General features: G+C 56.6%; 2 protein-coding genes across 3 annotated transcripts; both read left to right on the top strand.

The window, feature by feature from the left end:
- Window positions 1-183: 183 nt before the first annotated feature.
- On the top strand, window positions 184-6,465 carry mcm2 (minichromosome maintenance complex component 2). The gene is made up of 20 exons (XM_061833576.1): window positions 184-313; window positions 1,247-1,440; window positions 1,569-1,741; window positions 2,008-2,138; window positions 2,210-2,348; window positions 2,423-2,520; window positions 2,602-2,723; window positions 3,104-3,311; window positions 3,369-3,503; window positions 3,573-3,764; window positions 4,314-4,407; window positions 4,489-4,567; window positions 4,644-4,815; window positions 4,885-5,011; window positions 5,086-5,198; window positions 5,314-5,478; window positions 5,538-5,612; window positions 5,692-5,874; window positions 5,948-6,103; window positions 6,276-6,465. Exons 1-20 carry the CDS (start codon window positions 308-310, stop codon window positions 6,384-6,386), a joined length of 2,673 nt encoding a protein of 890 aa, XP_061689560.1. The 5' UTR covers window positions 184-307; the 3' UTR covers window positions 6,387-6,465.
- Window positions 6,466-7,186: 721 nt separating this feature from the next.
- zgc:171566 lies at window positions 7,187-10,373 on the top strand. 2 transcript variants are annotated; one of them, XM_061832368.1, is made up of 9 exons: window positions 7,187-7,402; window positions 8,325-8,439; window positions 8,565-8,615; window positions 8,696-8,780; window positions 8,881-9,019; window positions 9,103-9,209; window positions 9,282-9,372; window positions 9,450-9,587; window positions 10,021-10,373. In XM_061832368.1, the coding sequence occupies exons 1-9, from the start codon at window positions 7,324-7,326 to the stop codon at window positions 10,140-10,142; spliced, it is 927 nt and encodes a 308-aa protein (XP_061688352.1). In that variant the 5' UTR covers window positions 7,187-7,323; the 3' UTR covers window positions 10,143-10,373. The 2 variants fall into 2 exon arrangements, with proteins under 2 accessions (XP_061688352.1, XP_061688351.1); XM_061832367.1 differs by lacking the exon at window positions 7,187-7,402 and having other exon boundaries at window positions 7,912-8,439.
- The last annotated feature ends 2,614 nt before the right edge of the window (window positions 10,374-12,987 follow it).

The following is a 12,987-nucleotide window of genomic DNA, read 5'->3' as shown; positions in this document are numbered from 1 at the left end:
GAGGCGTGGTTAAGTGCCCTGTACGGAGGGGTCCAAACTCAAAATCTCATTTTGTAAAATTTGTCCCACCGCGCTAACCGTAAAGCGGTGTCGGTGACGTCGATCGATGTTTTGCGCACGCGCCGTGTGGCCCGGCCCAAGTCGCGAAGAGACCGCCCCCTTTGTCTCGGCTCGACCAATCAAAGACCTCCAAGGTCACGCAAATTTGAATATTGATGAGATTTCGCGGGCTTTCTGCACCGCGTGACTCGGTTTGGCGGGAAAGCCGGCAGACGTTTTTTGAGGCTCGACAGGAAAGCAACAGAAAATGGCGGTGAGTGTTATAAAAAAGAAAGAAAGAAAGAAAGAAAGACTCCTTAGAACAATACTACAAACAAGTTTCGGTTCGGAGAGAGGGACTGCCGAAAGATGTTCAATTGTAATCGCTATCATTTGAGAATGGTTGTTGTTGACCGTTTTTCGAGAGCTGTCGATACCATATCAGGTTATTGATAAGACAGAACAGTGTTGGGATGATGACGACTTTGGTCACTGCGGTGGCGTGTCCATTTCAGTTGCTCATCGAAGGAATGCAACCAATAACAATTGCTTGTTTCATCTGACTTCCGTCGTTTGGAAGGAATTGGTCAATATTTCCGTGGAAAGTGGAAAGTGCCTTCCAACGATAGGACAAAAAACTGTTAAAACGCGATGAAAATCAGAAGAAGTTGTTTCATTGCAAAACATGACCCGTGCACGACTTGGACGTGTTGCCACACTACAAAAGGTTCGGTCGAGTGCAAGATTCAGTCAGTCACTGATGATGTAGTCCCGTGGCGCGCCCCCCCCCCCCCCATTTGGCTTCAGGTTTTGTTTTTTTTTTTTTTTTTTTTGGGGGGGGGTGTCTCAATGTGCCCGGTGACTGGCGACCAGTTCAGGGCGTAGTCGGCCGAGACGTTTAAGCAGGAGAACTGCTGTTGAAAATGGTCGGATGGTTTCAAGCCAGGGATTTCCAAGCTAGGTCGCGTTCGCCAGCGTCAGGAGAGTCAAAACATTTGTGCTGGGCTCCTTCCTTCAATTTCCTTTCCTTGCTGAAACATGCGGTCTGATTTACCGGTTCAGTCTTACCCGAAATGCAGAAATTAATTTCCAAGTTGAAGCGGACGCAGGTCGTTGCGCTTGTGCAATGGCCCTCGACTTGTCTGACATCGGGAACCCCCCCCCCCCCCCCCCCAAATTAAAAATGTTGTCCTCGCAACGTGAACAGGATTCTTCAGAGTCGCAGCACGTGGCCACCAGCCCCGATCCGGTCTCCAGGAGGGGGGACCTGACCTCCAGCCCCGGCAGAGACCTGCCCCCTTTCGAGGACGAGTCCGAGGGCCTGCTGGGCGACGCGACGCTGGCCGCCGAGGAGGAGGAAGACGGGGACGGCGAGGAGCTGATCGGGGACGGCATGGAGCGGTGAGGGGGGGGGGGGGGGGGGGGCCTTTTGCCGCATTTGGCGACAGCTTAGCGGGGTCAAGAGTTGACGCAAATCGAGAAAGTCGGTCGAAGGCCCTGTTGAGCACGTTTGCGTCTCTGCGAGACAGGGACTACCGGGCCATCCCGGCGCTGGACCGCTACGAGGCCGAGGGTCTGGACCTGGACGAGGAAGACCTGCACGAGCTGTCCCCGGGGGCGCGGGCGGCCGCCGAGGAGGCCATGAGGCGGCGGGACCGGGAGCAGCGCCTCAGCGGCCGCCTCCGGAGGGGGCTGCTGTACGGTGAGAAGCCCAAAACTTGTACGCTGCTTTTTAAATGCATCATTTCAGTTAGGGTGGAGGTGGGAGTGCATCAGGGATGGGCTCTGAGCCCCTTCCCGTTTGCAGTGCTCATGGATAGGCTGACAGATGAGGTTCGACCGGATCCCCCTTGGACCATCAATAGTGCTCCCCCCCCCCCTTTTTTTTATTTTTTTTTTTGTTGAAACTGATCTCTAGAACTACCAAATAGTTTTCTTGGGCATTTCGATTAATTGCGACGTCCTCAGATAGCGAAGACGAGGACGACGAGCGTCCGGCGGCGCGGCGGAGGCGCCTGGCCGAGCGCGCCGCGGAGGGCGCGGCGGACGGCGACGACGAAGAGATGATCGAGAGCATCGAGAACCTGGAGGACATGAAGGTCGCTGGCCGCGGCGCGTCTCCCCGACCCCCCCCCCCGGCCCAGTCTAACGCCCTCCTCCCCGCCGGCAGGGTCACACGGTGAGGGAGTGGGTGTCCATGGCCGCCCCCCATCTCGAGATCTACAACCGCTTCAAGAACTTCTTGCGCACGCACGTGGACGACAGCGGACGCAACGTCTTCAAGGACAAGATCAGCGACATGTGCAAAGGTGCCCGTCGCGTGTGCGTGTCGGCCGTTTTTGTGCGCTGGCAAAGGTCAAAGTTGACACGAGTGCGTGTGCAGAGAACAAGGAAAGTTTGGTGGTGAACTACGAGCACCTGGCAGCCCGGGAGCACGTGCTGGCGTACTTCCTGCCCGAAGCCCCCATGGAAATGTTGAAGGTGCAGGGACGAGCATCCCCCGTTGACCCGACCCGACCCAGCAAAGCTCATGCCTTGCTTCCTTCCCCCCGTCCCTGTCAGGTGTTCGACGAGGCGGCCAAGGAGGTGGTGCTGGCCATGTACCCCAAATACGACCGCATCGCCCACCAGATCCACGTGCGCATCTGCAACCTGCCGTTGGTGGAGGAGATTCGCTCACTCAGGTAAGCGCGGGCCGCGTCGGGGACGTCAAGGTCTCGGGGGCGGGGGGGGGGGTCGCAAAAAAAAAAAAAAAACAGAGGAAGTATGTGGGCTTGGCACGTCTGCCTTGTGGGGCGCCAGTTTAGGTAAAGGGTGGCAGCGAGGAGACCTCGGGTGCCGCTCGGGTTATCGATTTCTAGAAGAAAGTGGGGGGCTGTGGGGATAGGTGAGCCGGCCTCGCCCCCACACGCTTTTGGTCTTTGCCAATTCCGAAAGGGAGGGGGCATCCGAACAAAAAGGAATGAGCCTCTCACGCTTGAAGGGGGGGACACACGCAAAAAAGTTGCGTCCCAAAGATGGCGGAAGTGTGAAGTCTTTTGCCGGCGTCTGTTGGACTCTCCAGGCAGCTCCATCTGAACCAGCTGATCCGGACCAGCGGCGTGGTGAGCAGCTGCACCGGCGTGCTGCCGCAGCTGGCCGTGGTCAAGTACAACTGCAACAAGTGCAACTTTGTACTAGGGCCCTTTTTCCAGTCCCAGAACCAGGAAGTGAAGCCGGGATCGTGTCCCGAGTGCCAGTCCCAGGGACCGTTTGAGATCAACATGGAGGAGGTGAGCCCTTCTGCCAGTTTTTCTGCCGCTCGGTCTCACTTCCTTGGGCTTCTTCAGACCGTGTACCAGAACTACCAGAGGATCACCATCCAGGAAAGTCCCGGCAAGGTGGCCGCCGGACGTCTGCCGCGCTCCAAAGACGCCATCCTGCTGGCGGACCTGGTGGACAACTGCAAGCCGGGAGACGAGATCGTGAGCGAGCCGACCCGAGCTGCTCGGGGATCTCTGGGGGGGGCGCTCAAACGCCGTTTGCCGTTTCAGGAGCTGACGGGCATCTACCACAACAACTACGACGGCTCGCTGAACGTGGCCAACGGCTTTCCGGTGTTCGCCACCGTCATCCTGGCCAACCACATCGCTCGGCGAGACGAAGGCGTGGCCGCGGCCGAGCTGACGGACGAAGACGTCAAGGCCGTCGTGGCGCTGTCCAAGGACGAATGCGTCGGCGAACGCGTGAGTCGGACGGGCGACGCGCCGTCGTGACGCTGCGGCGTTCTGCGCGTTGAACAAACCGAAGACTCTGAATTGCCTTTGCCTGTAATTGTGACGGCGAAGGGTTCTTCGGCTGGTGAGGAGTCCCGGGTGGACCCTGGCTTTTGTCCACAATCGGCGGAGGGATGAGCACGTTTGAGTTTTGGGGTCAGGGGATTAAGGACTCGCTGATATTCGGTTAGTGGCGGCAGATGCTGGTCAGGGATTTCGGTTGAGAGAATTCACCAAGTTCAGGAAATGCTGAAGCGTTTGTATTTGGGGGCCGAGTGTTGGGGCTGAAGGGTTAGGGATTGAACATTATGGATCCAAAGAGACGGGTTGCGAGGTTTTGGTGGTCGGGTTCTTCGGATCAGCGTCGTAAACTGCTCGTGCAGTTGTGGAGTCGCGAGACTTCAGGGGTCAGGGTTCCGTGGTAGACGCGCTGTGGATTTGGAGTCTTCTGACCAATCACGACACGACCTGCTGATGACAACACGGCGTACATCCCATAATAGTTCGGTGTGCCTTCAGATCTTCGCCAGCATGGCGCCGTCCATCTACGGCCACGAGGACATCAAACGGGCGCTGGCCCTGGCGCTGTTCGGAGGAGAGCCCAAGAATCCGGGTAACCTCCTCGACGCCCGACCGAGCCGTTTGAGGGTCGGGGCGAGCGTCTCACGCGGGTCCTTGTGCGGGTTTTGTTTAGGAGGGAAACACAAAGTGCGAGGAGACATCAACGTGCTTCTGTGCGGGGACCCCGGCACGGCCAAGTCGCAGTTCCTCAAGTAGGCCGACGCCCTCCGGACGGACGCGCCAAATACGGCTCGCGATGACGACGTGGCCTCTCGCTCGCCCTCGCAGGTACGTGGAGAAGGCGGCGAGCAGGGCCGTGTTCACCACGGGGCAGGGGGCGTCGGCGGTGGGCTTGACGGCGTACGTGCAGAGGCACCCCGTCAGCCGGGAGTGGACCCTGGAGGCCGGCGCGCTGGTGCTGGCCGACCGAGGCGTCTGCCTCATCGACGAGTTCGACAAGGTAGCGCGCCGCCCGACGGGTCCGCAGCGTCGCGCCCCGGCCGGTGCTGACGCGCGCCTGTCGCCGCAGATGAACGACGCGGACCGCACCAGCATCCACGAGGCCATGGAGCAGCAGAGCATCTCCATCTCCAAAGCGGGCATCGTCACCTCGCTGCAGGCCAGGTGCACCGTCGTCGCCGCCGCCAACCCCATCGGTACGTACGCACGCACGAACGCGCTGGCTCTGTCGCGCTCCGCTAGCTCACGGGCGAGGGCCGCGTCCTTCCAGGCGGCAGGTACGACCCCTCGCTGACCTTTGCCGAGAACGTGGACCTGACCGAGCCCATCGTGTCGCGTTTTGATGTCTTGTGCGTCGTCAGGGACACTGTGGACCCTGTGCAGGTACGCGCACAAAAGCACGTCCGCGCGTCGGCAAGGCAACGAACACGGTTGTTGGTCGGGAGCGCGTGGCAGGTCCGCCTCCTGAAAAAAAAGGCCGCGCGTTTGCCCCCGGCAGGACGAGATGTTGGCCCGCTTCGTGGTGGGCTCTCACGTCAAGCATCACCCCGGCAACAAGGAAGGGGGCGTGGCCTCGGAGGAGGATCTCCCTCCCAACTGGTCCGCCGCGGCCCCCGTCCCCCAGGACCTCCTGAAGAAGTACATCATCTACGCCAAGGACAAGGTGGGCGCCGCCCGTCGCGGGGGTCGCACGGGTCACGCGGTTGACGGCCGTGTCCGCAGGTTCACCCCAAACTCAACCGGATGGACCAGGACAAGGTGGCGCGCATCTACAGCGACCTCAGGAAAGAGTCGGTGGTGAGCGCACGCGACACGAGACGCTCGGGCGCACGCCGGCCGGGGGACGGGACGCTAACGCGGATCGCTCGGGTGGCAGGCGACGGGCAGCATCCCCATCACGGTGCGCCACATCGAGTCCATGATCCGCATGGCGGAGGCCCACGCCAAGATGCACCTGCGCGACTACGTGACGGAGGACGACGTCAACATGGCCGTCCGCATCATGCTGGAGAGCTTCATCGACACGCAGAAGTTCAGCGTCATGAGGAGCATGCGCAAGGTTACGCCCGCGGCGACAAACGCCACGCCGAGCCGGCGCCGCGCTGACGCGTCCTTGCGCTTCCCTCCCGCAGACGTTCTCCCGCTACCTGGCGTTCCGCAAGGACAACGACGAGCTGTTGCTGTTCATCCTCAAGCAGCTGGTGGCCGAGCAGCTTTCCTACCAGAGGAACCGATTCGGCGCGCACCACGACGCCGTGGAGATCCCCGAGAAGGAGCTGCACGACAAGGTAGCGACTGCGGCGGATTTGGCGACGTTTAGTAGGCGGGCAGGTCCAAATTTGAGGAGGACATTCCAGACGGGTTGCGGGTGTCGAGATGATCCGACTTTTCTTTTCTGCCGCCACGTTCAATGTTGTGTTTTTTTTTTTTTTTCTCCTTTCCTTTGGCGTTTTCCGGCAGGCTCGCCAGATCAACGTCCACAACTTGGCGTCTTTCTACGACGGCGAGCTTTTCCGCGCCAACAGGTTCGCCCACGACGCCAAGAAGAAAGTCATCGTGCAGCAGTTGTGAAGAAATCGTTTCCTGTAAATAGATGCATACATGTTGCTCCCTTCGCCTTGTTCTTCATTAAACTTGTTTATCATCGGGACTGGTTTTGTGCTCTTTTCATTTACTTGTCTTGCGTCCATCCGTTTTCTCAGCCGCTTGTCCTCACGAGCGTCGCGGGGAGTGCTCGAGCCTATCCTAGCTGTCAACGGGCAGGAAGGAGGCGAGGCACCCCCTGAACCGGTCGCCGGCCAACCGCAGGGGGCGCCGAGACCGACGGGGCAATTTGGAGTGTCGCCCGGAGAAAACGTCCAAACTCCACACGGACGGCTCGAACCGATCGAACCCGGGTCCTCAGAACCGCGAGGCCGACGGTTTCCAGCCGAGTCACCTTGCTTGTCCTTCATTGACATGGTGTGAGAAATATGGTTCATTTTCCTCTTCATACCAATCAAGAGACTCGGAAAAGAAGAAGTCGTCCCGGTGGCGAGTCGCCGTCGACTGGCGCCGTCCGCCTTCCCTTCCGCGGCGTGACCGGAATGCCGCTCGTCCTCCTGAGCCGGTTCAGTGTTTTTGCGCCACGTCAGTGTCTTGGAACTCAAGCCGGGTCCTTTTTTTTTTTTTTTTCACGCCAGTCCAACGTCAACGTCAACATCAATTGAAAAGTGGAAGGCAACGCAACTTTTTATTTTGAAAGGAAATCTTGATTGGTGAAAGCCCCAAAACTCAAATGATTGACGTTCCCACGGTACTGTTCTTTTGGAGCCGTCGCAAGCCTGCTGGCGTCAGCCGCCGGTTTCCGGTTCGGCGAAAAGTGCAGCGGTGGGCGGGGCTTGCGTGCGAAAGCGGGGGGTTGCGGATTGTTCCGTGCACGCGCGTGCAAACGAGCGGAGCCGGTCCCGCGGAACGCGTCCTCCTCGACGTCCTCCCGTGCGGCGGTAGAACCTGTTCCGGGGTCCGGATGCCGTTTGCGGTGCCGGCGGTTCTGCTGGCCGCCCTGCTGAGCTCGGCGGCGGCGGCCGGCGAGCGGCCCATCATCGGTGAGTCCTCGCGGACGGCGTCCGTCCATCCGTCCGTCCGTCCTCTCGGCGGTTGCGCCGGTTTTGGGTCTTCAACGTCTCTTTCAAGTCGAAAGGACGCAAATTCGTTGAGGGCGCCTGAGCGGAACATTTACAAAAGAAAAAAAACCGACAAATGAATTTCTTCAGAAAAGACAAGAAAAGCCTGCATGATTTTCAACTGCTCTTGTGACGTCATTGCCAAAAGACCCGTGCAATTTGGGCCCTTTGTGACTTTATGCACACCCCAAAAAAATTCCATATCAAAACGGTCCTTTTTACCCCATAGGAGCAATGCAAGGCTGCACTAGGACCAAAGGTTTTAAAATGATTCTTTTGAAAGGTCGCATGAAAGAAAAGTGGCAACTCAAAGAAAGTTAACTCCAGATGATGAAGTTGATTTGGGGAATTGAAGTCCTTCAAATCAAAGGACGCGAACGTCGTTTGATAGCGAAATCAGACTTTTTTTTTTTTTTTTTTTTTTTCCGAGCTGCATATGACAAATAATTTGCCGCATTGTTCAGACGTGAAATGGATCCAAAAGTTGACTTTTGTCTTTTTTTTTTTTTTTTTCTTTGTGGCGTTCTTGTTTCAAGCTTGCATGTGAAATGTTGAGGAAATTTTCGGGTTTTTCTTGGTTCTAATTTGGTGCTTTCGCGTCTTCCATTTTGACTTGCAAAAGTTTTTCTTTCGGTGCCGCTCACAGAACGGATTTTGCGCGATGGCTTCCGGGGTGCCGGTGATCCCGGCGTCGTTTTTCCCCAGATTGCCAGTTCGCCGCTTTGCAGATTCAAGCCGACAACTTTGGCAATGTTTTTTGCACGAGGCGAAGGTCGCCGACTTTGCGATCCGGGCCGAACGCGTCGCCTGAAAGTGCGAACGCCGGTCTGCTCGGTCCCCGCAGGCGTTCTGGCGCAAGAAGTCCTGCCGGACGACCCCTTCGCCGCGGGCTGGTCCTACATCGCCGCCTCCTACGTCAAATATTTGGAGAGCGGCGGCGCCCGCGTGGTGCCCGTCAGGTAAGGCGGCAGGACACCGGCGGCCGCGTTGCGGTCTGGGCCGAGACCTCCAAAAGGGCCCCCCGGTTTACGCTCACCGAGACGCGCGACGGCTCAACTGGTCTCGGTCGTCCGTTTCTCTCCAGGATCAATCGGACCCAAGAGGAATACGCCAAGATCTTCTCGTCCATCAACGGGTGTGCAGCGCAGTCGTCGTCGTCGTCGTCGTCTTCTTCTCCTTCTCCTTTTTGCTAGTTGTCCTCCTCCTTTGGCTCAGGTTGTTGCTGCCGGGCGGAGACGTGGACATCGAGACGTCGCAGTACGCGCGGGCGGCCCAGATCTTCTACGACCTGGCTCTCAAGGTAGCCGGCGAGCGTCTTCCGTCTCGTGGCAGCTTCCTGACCTTGCGAGAAGTTCTGTAGCCAAGGGTGTCTCGCGTGGATGTCATTGGGCCCCCCGTAGGCCAACAACGACGGCGACTACTTCCCTCTATGGGGTACGTGTCAGGGTTTCCAGCAGCTGACGGTGTTGACGGCCAGCAAGAACCTGCTGACGACCACGGACACCAAAGCCGTGGCTCTACCGCTCACTTTCACGTCGGGTGATGCCTCGCTTGTACTTGGCTAGCTAGCTCGCTATACCGACGTAGCTACCTCGCCACCGACCGTGCCCCCTCCCGTCCAGCGTCGCCGTCGAGCCGTCTCTTCCGCGACTTCCCCGAAGACTTGATGCGCTCCCTGTCGGAGGACAACATCACCGTCAACTTCCACAGCTGGAGTCTCTCTCTTCAGGTACTCGCGTCGGCACTCGCCGCTCATCCCGCCGCGGGTTCCTTCGGCTTTGTCACCGCTGTGGTCCGGCAGAACTTCAGCCGTAACGCCAAGCTGAAAAGATTCTACAAGGTTCTTTCCACCAACACGGACGGCAGGACGGACTTCGTCTCCACCATGGAAGGTTCTGCGCTCCGTTGGCGTCAAATTTGGCCGCCGTGCCCCATTTTGACCCCCCTTTGTTTGCCTTTGCGCTCTCAGCCCGGCGCTACCCGTTTTACGCCGTGCAGTGGCACCCGGAGAAAGCGCCCTTCGAGTGGGTGGACAAGCCGGGCGCGGTCCACTCGACCCAGGCCGTGCGGGCCTCCTTCTACGCGGCCAGCTTCTTCGTCTCCGAAGGTGAAGCCCGTCGGCGGTCTCCTCGGACGGCTCCGGCGCTCCCGTCGTCCTCGCGATTCGCCGTCCTCCCTCAACTCTCCGCCGTAACTACTCTAAAAAACGGAACGCGTTGAAAAGGGCGCAGCCGCTCGGGCCCAATGTGGCCTCCTCCGTTGACCGGGTGGACAAAAACGTCGACGGGACCTCCTGCGTCGGCTTTCATTCAACGGATGACATCATCAAGTTCAAGTTCAAGTACAAAAAAAAAAAAAAAAAAGTCCACAAACATTCCTTCCTCGCTCAAAAGTGCACCAGCAAAAAAAAAAAAGGTCTTGAAAGATGACTACAAGCCATTTGTTTGTTTGAGTGTGGTTGCAGCGTTGCCCCGGCGACTGTCGGCCACGTTTCCCGGCTTTGTCCTCGCCCGCAAATGTTTGTTTGTTTGTTTTCCCAGCCAGCAAAAGCCGTCACAAGTTTCTCAGCCCTTCCGAGGAGGAGCGGGCCCTCATCTACAATTTCGCGCCCGTCTTCGCGGGCCTGGACGCCATCTTTGTGCAAATCTACTACTTTGATTGACCGAGCGGCTGCCGACGTCGTCCGCTAGGTGGCGCCACGTGACCACCGGATGGAAGCAATGAAGGAGTCTCGATTTTCGGGGTAAAACAAGTACAATTTATTCAAAAAGAAAAAGAAAAAGAAAAAGACCTGATGCATTCGCACTGAATGGGAAAAACAATTCAAATATGCTGTATGCTAAAAATGAATTTCCTTGCCTAAAACGAAGGAACAGTAAAAATATTTGCTACTTCTCAATGTTTACGTGTACATATTTTACACTGAAAAAAAGTATTTAGTTTTAAGAGTTCAGTTGCACCTTAATGCAGCTTTTTCCCCGATAATTGTTAAAAGAGCTTGTTTCATTTTTGTTTGAAATGAACGAGCCGCTAACAGTCTCATTGCTTGTCACGCTAAAATTTGGTTTTCTTTCATTTTTCCACGATGACATCTGATTTTTGGGAAAAGAATGATTTTGTCCACTGACGCGCCCGGTGCGGATTAGATTGAGTGGAGAGGATAATCCGCCGCCAGGATTTCCCGCCTGCTTCTCATCTGTCAATCACGCGAAGATGATGAGCCGCCGCCGCCATCACGACGATTGACTTCTCGGTCGGGCCGAGCGGCTCCAAACGCTGCGGCGAAGGCGCGAGCCCGGCCGGCCCCGAGGCGACGGACCTCATGCGGTGTCCGTGGCAAATCTTTGCCGCCGCCGTAATCTCGCGCGGTCGCTAATGGGATTGCGAGGCCGCGCCGGGGACGCCGGTCGGGATGGCGTCCCGCTCTTCTTTGAATTTAGAGTTGCGCCGTGAGTCCAAAGTCCCGAAAGCTCCAAAAAGGAGGCTGGCGCGCACGGCGCAAGGCGGCGACACTTGGTGGCGCCACAACACCTGCGGAAAGAAGAAGAAGAAGAAGAAGAAGAAGAAGCAAGTTCATCAAGACTTTGGCAAAATGTGTTGGAATTTGGTTCACAACCAACGTTGTCGTCCGAATGCCGACGGACGACGTCGACATCCATTGAAGCGCTCAATTACGTTTAGACACAAGTGGTGCTTTGACGCCGTGTCAAGAAACGTTTCCATTTAGTTTAGAGGAGTCCTTTGCTGCGTTGGCGCGAGTTGGGGGGTTCCCCCGTCCACAGAATCCGAGACATTCGGGAGCTTTTGTGGGCTTTCCGACCCGGCGAAAACAAAGAAGAATGTCAGGCGTTCCCACGGCGACGTTAAGCCGCTAACGGGATTGACCTCTCGGGCCGGGTCGACGGAGCGCCGGCTGGACTCGGCCGCCGCCTCTCGCGCTTCCTGGCGTGACGCAGCATGTGGCTCAATATCGCACTTGCAGCCGCAAAAAACGCACATTTCATTTTCTCCCTTGAAGGCTTCCGGGCGAGCCCCGACGACGAGGAAATATTCCGCTCGCTTGACTTGCTTCTGTTCACCATTTGATGACGTCACCGCGTTGCATGAAGAAAAACGTTCATTGTGATTTTGGACCAAACCATTTTTGACGGATAACAAAACGCGATGGCACGAAAATACACCAGAATATATTTCTACAGGTTATGAAAACAGCATGTTGACGTCATGACAAATGTGCACAATTTCAACCCCAAAAAGTGAACATTCCATAAAAGATCAAGAGCAAAATGGTCCAAAATGTTTGGCAAAAGTCAGCACGTTTGAGACTACGATAGAACGCCGTGTGACCGGAGAGGGCCAATCGCGAGTGGCCACGTCCTTTCCAAGCAGGAAGTGACGATTCAAAAGGATTCCGAACGACACTCCCCCAGTGACGGACCCCATTATACTTGTGCACATAATATTCAACATTTCCCACGTTTTATTAACAAATGATGTCTTCTGGTTCAACGCCGGAAGTGAACTTTTTGAAAGTCGCTTGCAAAGCTGCGACCTCGCCAACACGGACGTCGTTTCCAACAACGAGACTTCAAAGTTCCCAACGGGATCGAAACGTGCGATCGGCTTGCTTGCGAAACGTAATTCGAAGTTTTCAAGGAGGTTTGGAATCTCGATGACGTTTGAAAATCGCCTTTCAAGGCAACACCCACACAGTCATCAAACGTCGATTCATACTGAGGAGAAATGAAATCGGTCGATCAATGACTGACGCGCAAATATTTCCAGCGACGTGGCCAAAGATATCGTTGAACCCTCATTCTTGATTCATGAACGGGACGTGACGTCATCTCGGGACGGGAGTTCTGCTTGCGGAGCGGTCAGGCGTTAGGACCCGGGAGAAACCGGAGACGTGCTCTTACAAAATAAAAGCATAACGAGTGTGTGTGCGTGTGGGGGGGGGGGGGGAGTGCAGACTTCAAATATCCATCCATCCAGTTTCTTAGCTGCGGGAGTGCTTGGGCCTACCCCGGTTGTCATCGGGCAGGAGGCGGGATTACACCCTGAACCGGTCGCCGGCCAATCGCGGGGCACACGGACGAACGACATCGCACTCGCGTTCACGCCTGGGGGTGGGGGGGGGGGCAATTTCGAGTCTCCAATGAATGCAAGTATGTTTTGGAAATGTGGGAGGAAAGCGGAGTGCCCCCCCCCCCTTATTTAAAGAATGGTTTTGAAAAGGGCCGTTTTCATACAAAAAAAAAAAAATGGAAATTATAGTCACATTCTGTTGAAGGTTTTTTTCATGACAGTTTTTTCATTTTTACCCCTTCCTTCCTTCCTTCCTTCCTATGTTTTTTGTTTTCACAAATGTTCTCTTATTTTGAAAGTGTAAGGGCCGGAATCTCCCCCGATCCGTTGGCACGCGCGCGCCCCTGCCTGTCGCGGGCGCGCGCGCGGGTGTGAGTGGAGGAGCGCGAGCCTCCGCCGGTCATTCGCTCGGACGACCA

The sequence above is a fragment of the Syngnathoides biaculeatus genome, chromosome 10 (genome assembly GCF_019802595.1).
Source record: "Syngnathoides biaculeatus isolate LvHL_M chromosome 10, ASM1980259v1, whole genome shotgun sequence".
Taxonomy (NCBI): domain Eukaryota; kingdom Metazoa; phylum Chordata; class Actinopteri; order Syngnathiformes; family Syngnathidae; genus Syngnathoides; species Syngnathoides biaculeatus.
The sequence above is the reverse complement of the archived record's forward strand: the minus strand, read 5'-3'. Positions and strand labels throughout refer to the sequence as shown.